The 14,975-nt window shown below is 40.6% G+C and overlaps 1 protein-coding gene across 1 annotated transcript; it reads left to right on the plus strand.

The window, feature by feature from the left end:
- Positions 1 to 12,528: 12,528 nt before the first annotated feature.
- LOC311245222 (gamma-crystallin M2-like) lies at positions 12,529 to 14,445 on the plus strand (the record flags this gene model as incomplete). Its single annotated transcript, XM_084335042.1, has 3 exons — positions 12,529 to 12,561; positions 13,284 to 13,526; positions 14,143 to 14,445. 3 exons carry the CDS (start codon positions 12,529 to 12,531, stop codon positions 14,443 to 14,445), a joined length of 579 nt encoding a protein of 192 aa, XP_084191168.1.
- Positions 14,446 to 14,975: the final 530 nt, after the last annotated feature.

Genomic DNA, 14,975 nt, shown 5'->3' on the forward strand with positions numbered 1-14,975 from the left:
GGGGGGGGTATTTTACCTGTGGTGGCCATTTGACATGTATTACTGGTATTTAAGCTCCATTGTTATTTTTATTTATTTTTCTGTCATGTAACCCTGATGTTGTCGAAACGCGTTGGTTTTAATTATATTAACACTTTAATCGTCATGGGTTAAATTCATAATTTACCATCCCTCGCCAGCTCTATTTGTCTATGGAGAAGTTCCCCTTCTTTGCAGGGCTATAACTTTTTAAATTCTATTGCTAAATTGCCATTATTATGGCCCATTCAATGTCCTATATGTATTGTTCAGGGTGTAGCAACGTTAAACTTTTTCATTCACATATTCATACTAAAATATGGTCTAAAGTATAAGTATGTTTTTATCGTTTTCTGCAGCTTTCTCCAGAACTTGATTTATAGCTCCAAATGCATTATATGCATGATGAAATACAGTTTGATAGCGATCTGTGCCAGATAATAAATTTCAACTGGAGGTACTTCTAGAAGTTTCTACGTATCATCTGATGATGACCGGATGGGCGGGGGATCGTTTATAATTCCGTGGGCAGCGTTAGATGATTCATCCAGAGTGGGTCATATGTTCATCAGATCAGTTAGTATAGAAGACATTAGAAAATAACATTGAAACTCACCGTGGCTTCCTCGCGCCGCTGGCAGATGAGGGTGGAACAGAATTTTTTTCTATTATGGGATGGAGAAATGCCCGATCCATTTCCAGGTTGTATAATAGTATATACGTCCAAATCATGTTGTTTTTTTCGAGTTATTTGCACCGATCGATGTTCACTGTGTCAATACGGAGTCTCTCTAACGATAGCGAGTGGCCGGACCACATATGGATGAGCACTACCGGTTCAAAGGTTAATTTCCAGCTGGCGATCTGCCGATCGGCCACCAGATGGCGCTCTTGAACCGCTAGAGAGTTGAGTGGAGCTTTGCACTGTGTCTCAGGGCTCCGGAAAGGAAATATGATTTCGATGACAGATTTTTTAAATATTGACATCAAAGACGAGTTACGGCGTCTTCGGCAGAATGAGCATGGCTAGGAATGACGTGTAAACTCGTTCCCGGCGATCATAGTGTTAATAAAGAACATAATTTTTTAGAACACCCATCGGCCTCAACGAGTTTGATTGATTGAATACTTTATTTTGACACAATCGTAGTACAAACATTTAAAAGACAAAACAATAACAGTGTCAATACGCTGGTCAAAAATGGATAAAACACAATAAATCCAAGGCTTGTTTCCATTGTGGTCCATACATGTGTAGAAGGGTGGATTATCCCTGCTTATGGGAGTAGTAGTACACAGCCACCTGGTAGCAGGATACTATAGAATTGGATCTATATGTACCCCCGTCTTTGGCCCAGAACATCGTTCTGGAGGGCGTGCAGCAGGAGTGGATGGGGCCCAGGATTTACTAACCTGGGGGATGGTACTCTGGTCTCCCTCGCCTTCCAAGGCGGTCAGCAGTAGCTCCCCACACACTCTCACTTCCCCCAGTACCTCCGACAGCCCTCCCACACCCGGTGACTGTCAGTTCAATAGTGTTATTGGGCTTCCCTTTAAGCAGTACCCTTCCATTGTCATTTCATTGTCAATGTGGTTAGAAGTGGTGGAGAGAATAAAAGCTAGCTTATAATGGTAGTGTCTGGTTAGGTGCGAGGGATAGTGGAGGTACTTCTCAAGGTGGGGTCCGGGAGGGGGGGGGTTCGAGCTGGAGCATATGTGTGTAGGTTTTTTAGATAACAGGTATTAGGGGTATATCTTATATAAGACAATTAACTAAAATGTGATCTCATTGGATGTGCTCTGACAATTAATGCTTGTATATCTTATCGTGTGTTGTCATGTTTGTTTATGTGTTTGTTTAAAAAATAATAAAAAAATAAAATACAAAAAAAAAAGCAGTACCCTTCCTTGACCACCTGTATAGACCCTTTAATTAATGTGCTGCGAATGGGGTGGAAGGTTATACCAGTCACAAGTATTTACCCAGGGGTTAGGTTAGCATATATGGAAGAAACAGACACACACACAGTGCTCCCAATTCTGTCTACTTTATATGAAGCCTGGTCAGTTTATCAGTTACAAGTTGTACTTCAGATTATTCAGATAGCACATATTCATAAACGGCACCGGGTGCTCTCACTGGTAATGTAGGGGAACACTATTCCCATCATAGGCACCGTGTGCTCAATACATTAATAATAACCCCGCTTAGATTAGGGGAGACCCAGGCACAAAGTAGATGATTCATTGGGAATTCAAATAACAATAATAATAATAATAATAATAATATAATAATAATAATAATAATAATAATAATAATAATAATAATAATAATAATAATAATAATAATAATAATAATAATAATAATAATAATAATAATAATAATAATAATAATAATAATAATAATAATAATAATAATAATACAAAAGAAACCAAGTAAATGTGGGCCCACGTTACCAAATAAAACCTACACTAAAGCCAGCTTATATTGTTTGGGGTACCCCTTAGACACTGGTCGTTAGCGTTAGCTTGAATGGACATTGCTGTGGGTACACAAGGTACCGTTCGTACTTAGCCAAGATGGCGGACCCACTCCTATCACCTCTCGTCCAGGTGACAAGATGGCGTCGGGCGATCCCGCGAGCACAGCCAGCGGGCTGGGGTAAACAGCATGGGCAGTGGTGAACTGGAGGAGCGTGCTGTGGTGGCGACCTCTGCTGGTGGGAAGAGGCGTCCTCTGCGGCGTCGGGGAGACGTCCACTGCGGCTGTTGTTTGATGCTGGCGCGCGAGCTAATACTGTTTGGCTACCCTAAACACAGCTAAACTGTGGGTCTGAGTGCACCCTCCTGCTATCGGTTGTACTACTAACGCAACGTGGCTGACTGTACCACCGGTCTTCAGCGCCGCGCACCCGGTAGTCTACTGGAGTCAGATGGAGCCGTTAGCAGCATGCTAATACACCGCACACTTACTACTATAACCCGTTAACTATGGACGTTAGTCCTTCGTTCTGTATCGCTTACTCACACACTATCGCTGGTACTTCTAGGATAACACGTCAACTAGCAAGTACTTCTTATCACCCGTCGCTCTCCAACGGGGCTCTTCAACATCACTCCTTCAACGGGGCTCTTCCTGAGCACACGCCCGTTGCGACTGTTCATGGTCGAGTTCACTGCCGAAGAGAGCTTCCTGGTGCTCTGGCTCCCAGGTAATCCTCTCTTCCTCGTTGCTTCCCTCTCTCCTCCGCTCCACCTGCCACCACTGCCACCACTGCCCCCTGCTGTTTATCACACTTTATACACACACAGGGAAAGTAACAGTTAGTCAGCACTTCTGAATACTTAGCAGAATATTCAGGATGCTACACATGGAACATAAAAGGCACAAAAACACAAATGGACATGTAGGGCCTACACTAGACATGACACATCCTAAAAATTAGTATAATAACACCTAACCTGACAACTCATACAGTCAACTAATGTTAAAAGAAAAATCTGCAACCTTAAAAGCAACTCATGATAAAGAGAAATAAAAGCGAGTTATGATAAAAGAGATAAAAACCATATTAAGACCAATTTGAGTTGCTGCTGAGCCATGTTTTTAGGGTGGATTTAAATCCGAGAGTGGAGTTCAGGAGTTTTATGAATGTTGGCAGGGCATTCCACATTACAATAGCAGAGTAAAAAAAGATTCATCTTTCCCCATGCATGTCCTGACTCTCGGCGGGACCAGGTCCGTGGGGCTTCCTCTTGTGGCGTGTTTGTGGACATCTCCTACTTTATTAAAATAATTTACTAGGTATTTGGGGACCGTTTCTTTCAGTACTTTAAAAACCAGTAGCATTTTAAGCTGGTGTACCCTTTCCTCAACCCTAAGCCATCCCTGACAGTTAAAGTGGGCTGGCGTAAGGTGAGTCCTAAAGTGAAGGTTGTGCAGGAATCTCATAGTTTGTTTTGGGAGGTCTGGAGCTTTGTCTTCATTTGTTTGGATATGTTGCTGTACCATGAAGTGCAAGCATAGTCAAAGTGACATTGGATGAGGGCTCCAGCTAGGGTCCTCAGAGCGTTCCTATTTATGAACGAGGAAATTCTAAATAAAAATTTGGTTTTTTGATTGACCTTAGTAATCACTTTTTGTGCCATTTTTTCATTATATTTTTCAAAATAAAGCCCAGGTAGGTGACCTCCTCTTTATCCTCAATAATGTTTTCACCTACTCTAATTTTAAAACCCTGGGATTTCTTTAGGTTGGCCTCTGTTTTTCCCAGATGTAGAGACAATTTATTGTCACTGAGCCAAGAGCAGATATTTTTCATTTCACTGCTCAGGACACTTTCCACTTTAGACTTATCCCTGTCAGAGACCAGGAGTGCAGAGTCGTCAGCAAACAGGAACAGGTTGCAATCGCATGCCGATTTCATATCATTGATATATATTAAAAACAGTTGAGGCCCCAAAATGCTTCCCTGGGGGACCCCACATGTCACTGGCAGGGACGAGGACAAGGTGCCATTGATGTCTACCACCTGTTCTCTTCCCTCCAGGTAAGACTTGACCCATTTGGCTACCTTGCTATCAAAGCCTATCGCTCTCAATTTTTCTAGTAGGATGGAGTGGTTGACCGTGTCAAACGCCTTTTGCAGGTCCAACATGACCATCCCGCAGTAGTTCCCCTTGTCCATCTCACGTTTTATATAATCGGTCAGGTACAGTAAACAGGTGTCAGTGGAGTGTGATTTTCTGAAACCTGATTGGAACTGGTACAGCAGTCTATGTTCAGTCAGGTAGTTGTCTATCTGCTCATATACCAGCCTCTCAATTACCGTTGATATGGAACAAAGGATAGAAACGGGGCGGTAGTTACCTGGATCCAGTTTGCTTCCTTTTTTAAATGGAGGGGTTACCCTAGCAAGCTTGAGTTCTTGCGGGATGTGACCCTGGTTGATGGAGAGGTTGGTGATATGGGCTACAATGGGAGCTATGATGGAAGCAGAGTCTCTGAGAAATCTGGTGGGAATATTGTCATGGCCTGTGGCTTTTGTTGGCTGCAGCATACTGAGCTTTTTCATAACCTCTTCAGTAGTTACTTCAGTCAATTTAAAATCATTTTCACGTACACCCAATTCCTTATAAAAGGCCTGGATGTGCTGTATGCCATATCGGCCAGAGTGGATCGGCAGTTTGTTCACCAAAGTGGTAGCAACAGTTGTGAAGAAGGTGTTTAAACAATTTGCCACACTCAATTTGTCCGAGATGATCGTGTTATCTATTTTCAGGTTGAGATTTGTGGTTTTAGTCTTGAGTCTATTATTGTGACCCAGTGTTTTTAAAGACTTCCACAGTTTTTGAGGATTCTTTTTATTTTCCTCAATTTTTTCGTTCAAATAGTTCAGTTTTGCTTTTTTGATCATATTGGTTACTCCATTTCTTAGTGTTTTACAGGTCTCAAAGAGCTGTTCATTTTTAGTTTTTCTGTATTTAGAGAAGCTCTCATTTCTCACTCTGATGGCTTTTAGAATCTCGGCAGTGATCCAGGGCTCTGTTCTAGCTTTGACCCTGGTCACCTTTGAGGGTGCAAGCGTGTCAATAACTGAAAGGAAGGTGGTTTTAAAGCATGACCAAGCTTTTTCTGTCGATGTGCAGTTTAGTACATTGGACCAATCTACTTTGTTCTATCTAGCTGTTCTTAAGGCTTCGCTGGTGTAGTTTTTCAGAGATCTGAAACTGATTGTGTTGTGACTATTTATTACAGGTCTGTGAATTTTACGAGCGCAGAAAATGATGTGATGGTCACTTAGACTGCACTCTATCACCCCACTTCTAGAGTTGCTGAATTCTTCTACCTTACTATAGTTATTTCCAGTTCATACACCTCCAGATCTTTTGTTTCTTTTTAACAATGCTAACATGCCTTTCTTTTAATTCAATTTAGAATATAAAGGATGTCTATACATATTTTCAATCACATGACATACTGTACTGGTCCATAAATAGAATTGTGTCTCTCTGTGATTGAAGTGCTGACATTAGAGACTTTACTCACTGTGACATGTGGGCTTACAAATCAACTTAAATTCTAAATGTCAAGGCATCCCTTACAGCTAACAATGAAAATGATCTTTACAAAAAAAGATTAAATAAAATTACATTTCTGGCTACGGCTTATAGGGGTTGACCTGACATTTGTGAGCTACTGTAGGTTATAGACCATGGCTGGTTTTTGCTCTCTGGTGGAGTCAGTGTGTCACTCAAGATTCATTTCAACATCAACAGAAAGCTTGAACTATTGGGTAAAAATACTTCAATATTATGATAGAGAAAACAAACCTGTCTTAAAATGTGTAAAATAGCTGTCTCTATCATGCTAAACAAATAATGATTGATTCTAGAGTGTAAATGTTACATTACATCTCCATATTATTCAAATCAAGGACAGGCCTCATGCCCCTATTGACGTTCACTGGCATTGCTAACAAATGCTAACATTTTCTGCCTTTAATTTCTGGATGGACCGAAGAACTCCCAGTTTGTGACAAATCAAACATCTTAAAACGTGGACTATCTCTTTAAGCACAACTCCAAAAATAACCACTTTATCACAATGGGGCTGTCAGTGTAGCTATACTACCAGCCCCAACAAGCACTGAGCCAACCAACCCCATCCGACCTGTTAGCTAGCTACCTCAGCGTGACCTAGCAAGTCAAAAATAAACTGAAATTAAAGGTATCCCTCTCCCCTTTTCAAATGAATTAAGTGTATATGAATGTACATACTGTAGTACCTACACTGTAGTGTTGCTATAATAATATGTTTTACACAGTACCTACCCTGTAGTGTTGCTATAATAATATGTTTTACACAGTACCTACCCTGTAGTGTTGCTATAATAATATGTTTTACACAGTACCTACCCTGTAGTGTTGCTATAATAATATGTTTTACACAGTACCTACCCTGTAGTGTTGCTATAATAATATGTTTTACACAGTACCTACCCTGTAGTGTTGCTGTAATACGATGTTTTACACAGTACAGCTAACACCCTCTCGACAATATGATGCTGCAGGAGAATAGTGAAGGGGGCAGAACGGAATTATACAAACTGACCTCAGCCATCTAAGACTAAAATGATTAAGGCCCAAGATTAATAAACCAAATTAAAGCCTGGTTGAGAGAACGTGAAGTTAAATCATCTATACTGTACATTGCATATTGCTGTTGCACTTTACTGTTACATTTGCTTTTTTCCCCCTCGTTGTACTTGTGCTGTATAATGAGAATACATTTTAAAGGGGAACTATCTTATAAATGGCCTTTTTCAGTGTTTAGCATTGTTTCCTAGCTATGTGGACTTATATTAATATGATCTATGTCTCTAATTCTCATATTGGCGCATTCTTCCAATTCTCCTCTCACAATATTCACCCTCACTGAACTGAGTCATCTGAAAATGTGATGATTTGTGATGTCAGAGAGACACCGCTGCATGATGATGTTCAGGCGGCGCAGTGGTTTAGGTGCCCAGCCTCAAAACGGCTTAAGATCTTGAGGTAGAAAAATGCTGTTTTTGAGGACTTGATTAGAAATACAAAACAGAACAAATTACAGAGGTGTTCCATAAACTCACAGGAATTGTGTAAAAATGCCCAAATAGTGAAAGAAATAGTAAAATAGTTCCCCTTTAATCTAATCTAAAACAAACCAGTTTAGACCCTTTTCTTTCCCTTCCTTTTACATATTAACCACCATAAACTGAGCAAAAAAAAGTGTGAACTTCTGAAAAGCAGTTTAAAAACCACATAAACCACTGGAAAGGGTTTTCCGTCAAGAGGACGCCGCTAAGGTACATTCCAGCATCCGCACCGTGACCCACTTTTCTGTTTACTGACAACAGGAAATACTTATCTCACACACATTGCAACCACACACGGTCACCTTCCCTCTCTCCCGCGGGCCAGCCGAAAAAGACACGAGCCCAGTGAAAGTCTAGACTCTCTAGAGGTATAACTAATGATAAGAGGTGTGAAAAAACATTTAGAAAGGTCCTGTTTTAAGGAACCTGACTTGAAGCGACTTTAATGGTGATAAATGGTTGTTGTCGATTCCAACAAAACAAACAAAATAAAAAAGGGGCTACGGGGCCGGCTAGCATTGTCCACTTGATCCACGACGAGAACAGAGAAACTAGACGTTATCTTCCCTGAGGGCTATGAACCGTTTTACCATATTTTAATTACTGCACTGAAGTCTAGGGAAACACTTATACTTCTACACTACAACCACTTTTTATAGTCCAAAAAAGGATATAGTTCACATTGCAGGTTATCGTGATCACACAAACATATTATTTGTAAAGTAAAAAACATTAAAGTTAAATGATCTTGTGGAATTTAAAACAGCACAATTAATGTATAAAGCAAAAGGTAATGTGCTTCCAGGAAACATTCAAGAACTGTTCTTTGATAGAGAGGGGGGTTATAATTAATCTGTAAAGTAAAAAACATTCAAGTTAAATGATCTTGTGTGGAATTTAAAACAGCACAATTAATGTATAAAGCAAAAGGTAATGTACTTCCAGGAAACATTCAAGAACTGTTCTTTGATAGAGAGGGGGGTTATAATCTGAGGGGAGAACACAATTTAAAAGTTCTTAGTGTACACACTACCATGAGAAGACACTGCATTTAAATATGTGGAGTGAAACTGTGGAACAGTTGTCCAAATATGAGACAATTCAAACTGAATTATGAGGAAATGATGTTCACGAAGTACAGGGATGAGGAAGGGATTTGACATTCACGGGTGTTTACATTATTTTATTTCTTTCATGTTTTACATATATAGTTTTTGTTTTTTGTTTTGCATATATATATATTTGTTTTGTAAGGTTTTAAATTAGTACACTCATTTGAGTAGTGGAAAAGGGGTAGGATTAAATAAGTGTATACTTCTTCCTACTCCTTTTCGAACATGTAAATTGAGTTATCTTCCCCGAGGGCTACGGGCCCGTGAGCTTCACAGTGAGCTTCACAGGCGGCAGATTATTAATGAATGTTCTGTTGCCGGCGGGAAATTCTCAGTTTAGTTGACGCTTCTGAGAGCAGCCCGTTTTCGAAAATAATGTAGTCGAGTCCGAGTCAAGTCTCAAGTCCGAGTCCAAATCCGTGTCACCAAAGAAGAGCCAGAGTCGAGTCAGAGTTGAGTCCCCATGACCCTAGTCCGAGTCCAAGTCCAAGTCATCGAGGTTGAGTCCACTCCACTCTGGCAGTCAATGAGTTGACATACAAATAAAAGGTCTACATTAAACATAAATGACACAACGGTCACCATTTCAAAGGGAGTTTATCTACTTTGTCATTAATATAGCCATTAATATCTTATGCCAAATGATTAGGACCTATTACAAAAAAAAATAAAAAAAATAACTGTATTTATCAATTAACAAGTCTGAGTCCTCGTCCGCACCTTCCGAGTCCGAATGCAGTCAATGCTTGAGTCCAAGTCCGAGTCATCAGTGCTCAAGTCCAAGTCGAGTCACGAGTCCTGAAAATCAGTCCAGGACTCAAACTCGAGTCAGAGTCCTTGACTCGAGTACTACAACACTGCATTGTAGTGTTGCTGTAATAATATGTTTTACACAGTACTTACACTGTAGTGTTGCTGTAATAAGATGTTTTACACAGTACCTACCCTGTAGTGTTGCTATAATAATATGTTTTACACAGTACCTACCCTGTAGTGTTGCTGTAATAATATGTTTTACACAGTACCTACCCTGTAGTGTTGCTATAATAATATGTTTTACACAGTACCTACCCTGTAGTGTTGCTGTAATAATATGTTTTACACAGTACCTACCCTGTAGTGTTGCTATAATAATATGTTTTACACAGTACCTACCCTGTAGTGTTGCTGTAATAATATGTTTTACACAGTACCTACCCTGTAGTGTTGCTATAATAATATGTTTTACACAGTACCTACCCTGTAGTGTTGCTGTAATAAGATGTTTTACACAGTACCTGCCCTGTAGTGTTGCTGTAATAATATGTTTTACACAGTATTATACCCTGTAGTGTTGCTGTAATAATATGTTTTACACAGTACCTACCTTGTAGTGTTGCTGTAATAATATGTTTTACACAGTACCTACCCTGTAGTGTTGCTGTAATAATATGTTTTACACAGTACCTGCCCTGTAGTGTTGCTGTAATAATATGTTTTACACAGTACCTACCTTGTAGTGTTGCTATAATAATATGTTTTACACAGTACTACCTACCCTGTAGTGTTGCTGTAATAATATGTTTTACACAGTACCTACCCTGTAGTGTTGCTATAATAATATGTTTTACACAGTACCTACCTTGTAGTGTTGCTATAATAATATGTTTTACACAGTACTACCTACCCTGTAGTGTTGCTGTAATAAGATGTTTTACACAGTACCTACCCTGTAGTGTTGCTGTAATAATATGTTTTACACAGTACCTACCCTGTAGTGTTGCTGTAATAATATGTTTTACACAGTACCTACCCTGTAGTGTTGCTGTAATAATATGTTTTACACAGTACTACCTACCCTGTAGTGTTGCTGTAATAAGATGTTTTACACAGTACCTACCCTGTAGTGTTGCTGTAATAATATGTTTTACACAGTACCTACCCTGTAGTGTTGCTGTAATAATATGTTTTACACAGTACCTACCCTGTAGTGTTGCTGTAATAATGTTTTACACAGTACCTACCTTGTAGTGTTGCTGTAATAATATGTTTTACACAGTACCTACCCTGTAGTGTTGCTATAATAATAACGAAGATATATATAATGAAGATGATCAAAATTATGATGATGATGATACTAATGATGATGATGATAATGACAGCAATGATGATGACGAAAATCATTATCATGATGAAGATGATGATGCAGATGATAATGGTGATCTTTGAGTGAAATATGAAAGAAACTGAAAGAGTGTTCCACTGATCCTCAATCAGCCCTTATATTCTCAGAGACTTATGATGAGCTATTTGTCGTGTTCATCCAATCACATTTTCTTCCCTTGACCAGCAGATGGCGCCACCCAACTATACACACCCAACAAAGCCAAGATACTGAGTGGCAGGTGCTTTGATTCCTATTTCAATTTGTCTTTCTATTTCTATTTGTCAAATAGAGTTTACTACTGTACCTAACGTCAGTTTACCCACCTTTTAATATGATGAATGAATGAATCTTTATTTCGAACATGATTTTAAAAAGAAACAACGAATAAAAAAGACAAACAACGAAAAGTATGCATATCACTGTTCGAAAAGTATATCAATACATGATGAAATGACTTCACTTATATTTGTAAAATATTTTACCACCTAGACTCAATTTACCCAACTTTTTATTTGTGAAATATAATTGACCCACCATTTTAAGCTGACATAAGTCTTTATGATTGAGATTCATAGATACAAATGTATGATATTTCTTTAAACAAAATACATATCGGAAAATGTATGATTTTTCTATATATATTGATGAATATTGGCATCATCGACTGGACCTCCTCTACTCACCTTCTGGTTTACGGCTGTTTAGAATAATACCCTTGGATTTCCCAAGTAAAATAGCACACTGTAGGTTACAATCAACAACATACACAATGTTTTGAATTGATACTCCTCTCTTTTCCATGGAGAAACTAAGTGGAACAACAAAATCCAAAATAAAAAAAATAAATAATTGAATATGAACGTTCACTAATGGTGTCTAGATTTTACGACACCTAGTCAAAGGCCTACTCCTTCATCCAAATACAATCGAAGAGTTCCTTCAGCACAGAAATCTAAAGTAATAGTCATGATAGAAACACAAACAGTATCTGAAAGCTAAATGTACAGTAGGCCTAAGTTTAAAATGTTTACTGGATTCTGTAAAATGGTCACGATATTTCCACTTATAGAAAAAATATACCTGTATTTTGAGTTACAATATGAGAAGTAAATGTAAAAGAAAATTCCCCATCCATTATCTTCTCTTTGAATATACATCGTATATGTAAAATACACCCGTTATTAAAATACTCACACTTGTGTATCGGATATACGATATATAATATCTGAGGATCATACTGAATGACGACGACGAGACACAACGTAATGTTTGTATTATTCACCAATACAACATGTTTAAGTGGGGCACCAATAGCCCTCGTCGTAGTAGACAGAGATCCTTTATTCGGTGTCGTCCATTCATTGTTAACCCTTTCAAAGAGGCTTTTGTGTGACGTTATTCTAAGGTCTTTTGAGGGGGAAACGTGCACAGCGCCTCAGTGCTCTATGGGCTTCTATGGCATGTTGCTGGCTCAGGGCATTTTGACAACAATGGACCTTCTGGTGGCCCAGGTAGTATAAAATGAAGGCTCCAGCTCCAGGGAGGAAGTCAGAGCATCAGCCAAGAGCAGCAACCAGTAGCAGCATCTGCAGTCAGAAGAACACCAGCCAACATGAGCGCCACTGACATGAACATGATGAGCAGGGTGAGGCTTTCAGGGTTTTTTCATTCATAGAGGGACTTATTTATTTAGTTATGTCCACAAAAATATGTCCCCCCAAAAAACAGACATTCAAAAGAAGAAAAAAAAAAATTTACACTTAAATATTTACACTTAATAATTACAACCTAAGATACCAGAGGTATCACTTAACCCTTTCATCATTACCACACTACAGCGGGTTAACCATTTCACCACCACACGACTACAGCGGGTTAACCTTTCACTACTACTACCACACGACAGACGGTTAACCGGCTGTCGTGTGTGGTAGTGAAAGGGTTAACCTTCTGTAGTGTGGTGGTGAAAGGGTTAATAACCCTTTTGTCGTGTGGCGGTGACAGGGTTAACCCTCTTTATGGTCGCAGTGAAAGGGTTAACCCTGTGGTAGTGTGGTAGTGAAAGGGTTAACCTTCTGTAGTGTGGTGGTGAAAGGGTTAACCCTTTTGTCGTGTGGCAGTGACAGGGTTAACCCTCTTTATGGTCGCAGTGAAAGGGTTAACCCTGTGGTAGTGAAAAGGTTAACTCACTATATATTAGGGATGTTCGATATTGGCATTTTTTTACCGCCAATTCTTTTTGAATGCCAATATCGGCCGATAATATTGGACATTCCTACTATATATATACACAGTAGTGGAGCTTACTGGCCCTAAAGTGACTCTCCTCCTCTTCGTCTTCTCCTTCTTCTTCTCGTCGTCTCTCAGATCGTCTTCTACGAGGACAGGAACTTCCAGGGACGTTCCTACGAGTGCAGCAGCGACTGCTCCGACATGTCTTCCTACCTGAGCAAGTGCCACTCCTGCAAGGTGGAGAGGGGCTGCTTCATGGTCTACGACCGCTCCAACTTCACCGGCAACCAGTACTTCATGAGGAGGGGCGAGTACCCCGACCACATGAGCATGATGGGCATGAGCGACTGCATCAAGTCCTGCCGCATGATCCCCATGGTAAGGGTCACCGCCGTCGCCCGGAGCTAAATATTTACTCGAGTTTGGGCGCTCGCTCGATTGGGGAGGTACAGTACCGTACAACAGGGTCGTTCTTAAAACCCTTTCACTGCCACACTACAGAAGGTTAACCCTTTACTATCACACTACGTGATAGTAAAGGGTTAACCTTCTGTAGTGTGGCAGTGGAAGGGTTAACCTGCTGCTGCTGTGGCAGTGAAAGGGTTAACCTTCTGTGTATTGTCGCAGTGAAAGGGTTAACCGTTTGGTAGTGCGGCGGTGAAAGGGTTAAAGGAACACGTCAACATTTTGGGAAATTAGCTCATCGTCTTCTCCAGAGAGAGAGAGAGAGAGACGAGAAGATAGATACCAGTTTCCTCTCTGTGCGTTCAGTACTAGAAAGCTATCTGGCTGCATGTTAGCCTAGCTTAGCACAATGAATGGAAGTGGACATGACCGGTTAGCCTTCGGGAGAGGTGTTAGTTAGTTAGTTGGACAATGCCTAGGCTGACCGCCGGTCATGTCCGCTTCCATTGTGTACCAGGATTTATGATACAGTTATGTACCAACAACACATGGCAAGAAAATAACGTTTCTTCCCTCTCCCGTACTACAGCACAGGGGCCAGTACAGGATGAAGATCTACGAGAAGGAGAACTTCGGCGGTCAGTCCATGGAGATGATGGACGACTGTGACTCCGTCATGGACCGTTACCGCATGCCCAACTGCATGTCCTGCAACGTGATGGACGGCCACTGGCTGATGTACGAGCAGCCCCAGTACAGGGGCAGGCAGATGTACATGAGGCCCGGCGAGTACAGGAACTTCTCCAACATGGGCATGGGCATGAGCGGCATGAGCGGCAACAGCAACACCAGGTTCCAGAGCATGAAGCGCATCACCGACTCCTGCTACTAGATCACCTCCGCTGCCCCCTGCTGGAAACTATGAAAATACTTTAAATAGTACCATGGACTCCTGCTATTAGATCCCCTCCTCACTATTGGAAACTATTAAAACCCCCTTAGATAGCACCATGGACTCCTGCTATTAGATCCCCTCCTCACTATTGGAAACTATTAAAACCCCCTTAGATAGCACCATGGACTCCTGCTACTAGATCCCCTCCTCACTATTGGAAACTAAAACCCCCTTAGATAGCACCATGGACTCCTGCTACTAGATCACCTCCTCACTATTGGAAACTAAAACCCCCTTAGATAGCACCATGGACTCCTGCTACTAGATCCCCTCCTCACTATTGGAAACTAAAACCCCCTTAGATAGCACCATGGACTCCTGCTACTAGATCACCTCCTCACTATTGGAAACTAAAACCCCCTTAGATAGCACCATGGACTCCTGCTACTAGATCCCCTCCTCACTATTGGAAACTATTAAAACCCCCTTAGATAGCACCATGGGCTCCTGCTACTAGATCGCTTCCG

This window comes from Notolepis coatsorum (assembly GCF_963971535.1).
Source record: "Notolepis coatsorum genome assembly, chromosome: 18".
Classification (NCBI taxonomy): domain Eukaryota; kingdom Metazoa; phylum Chordata; class Actinopteri; order Aulopiformes; family Paralepididae; genus Notolepis; species Notolepis coatsorum.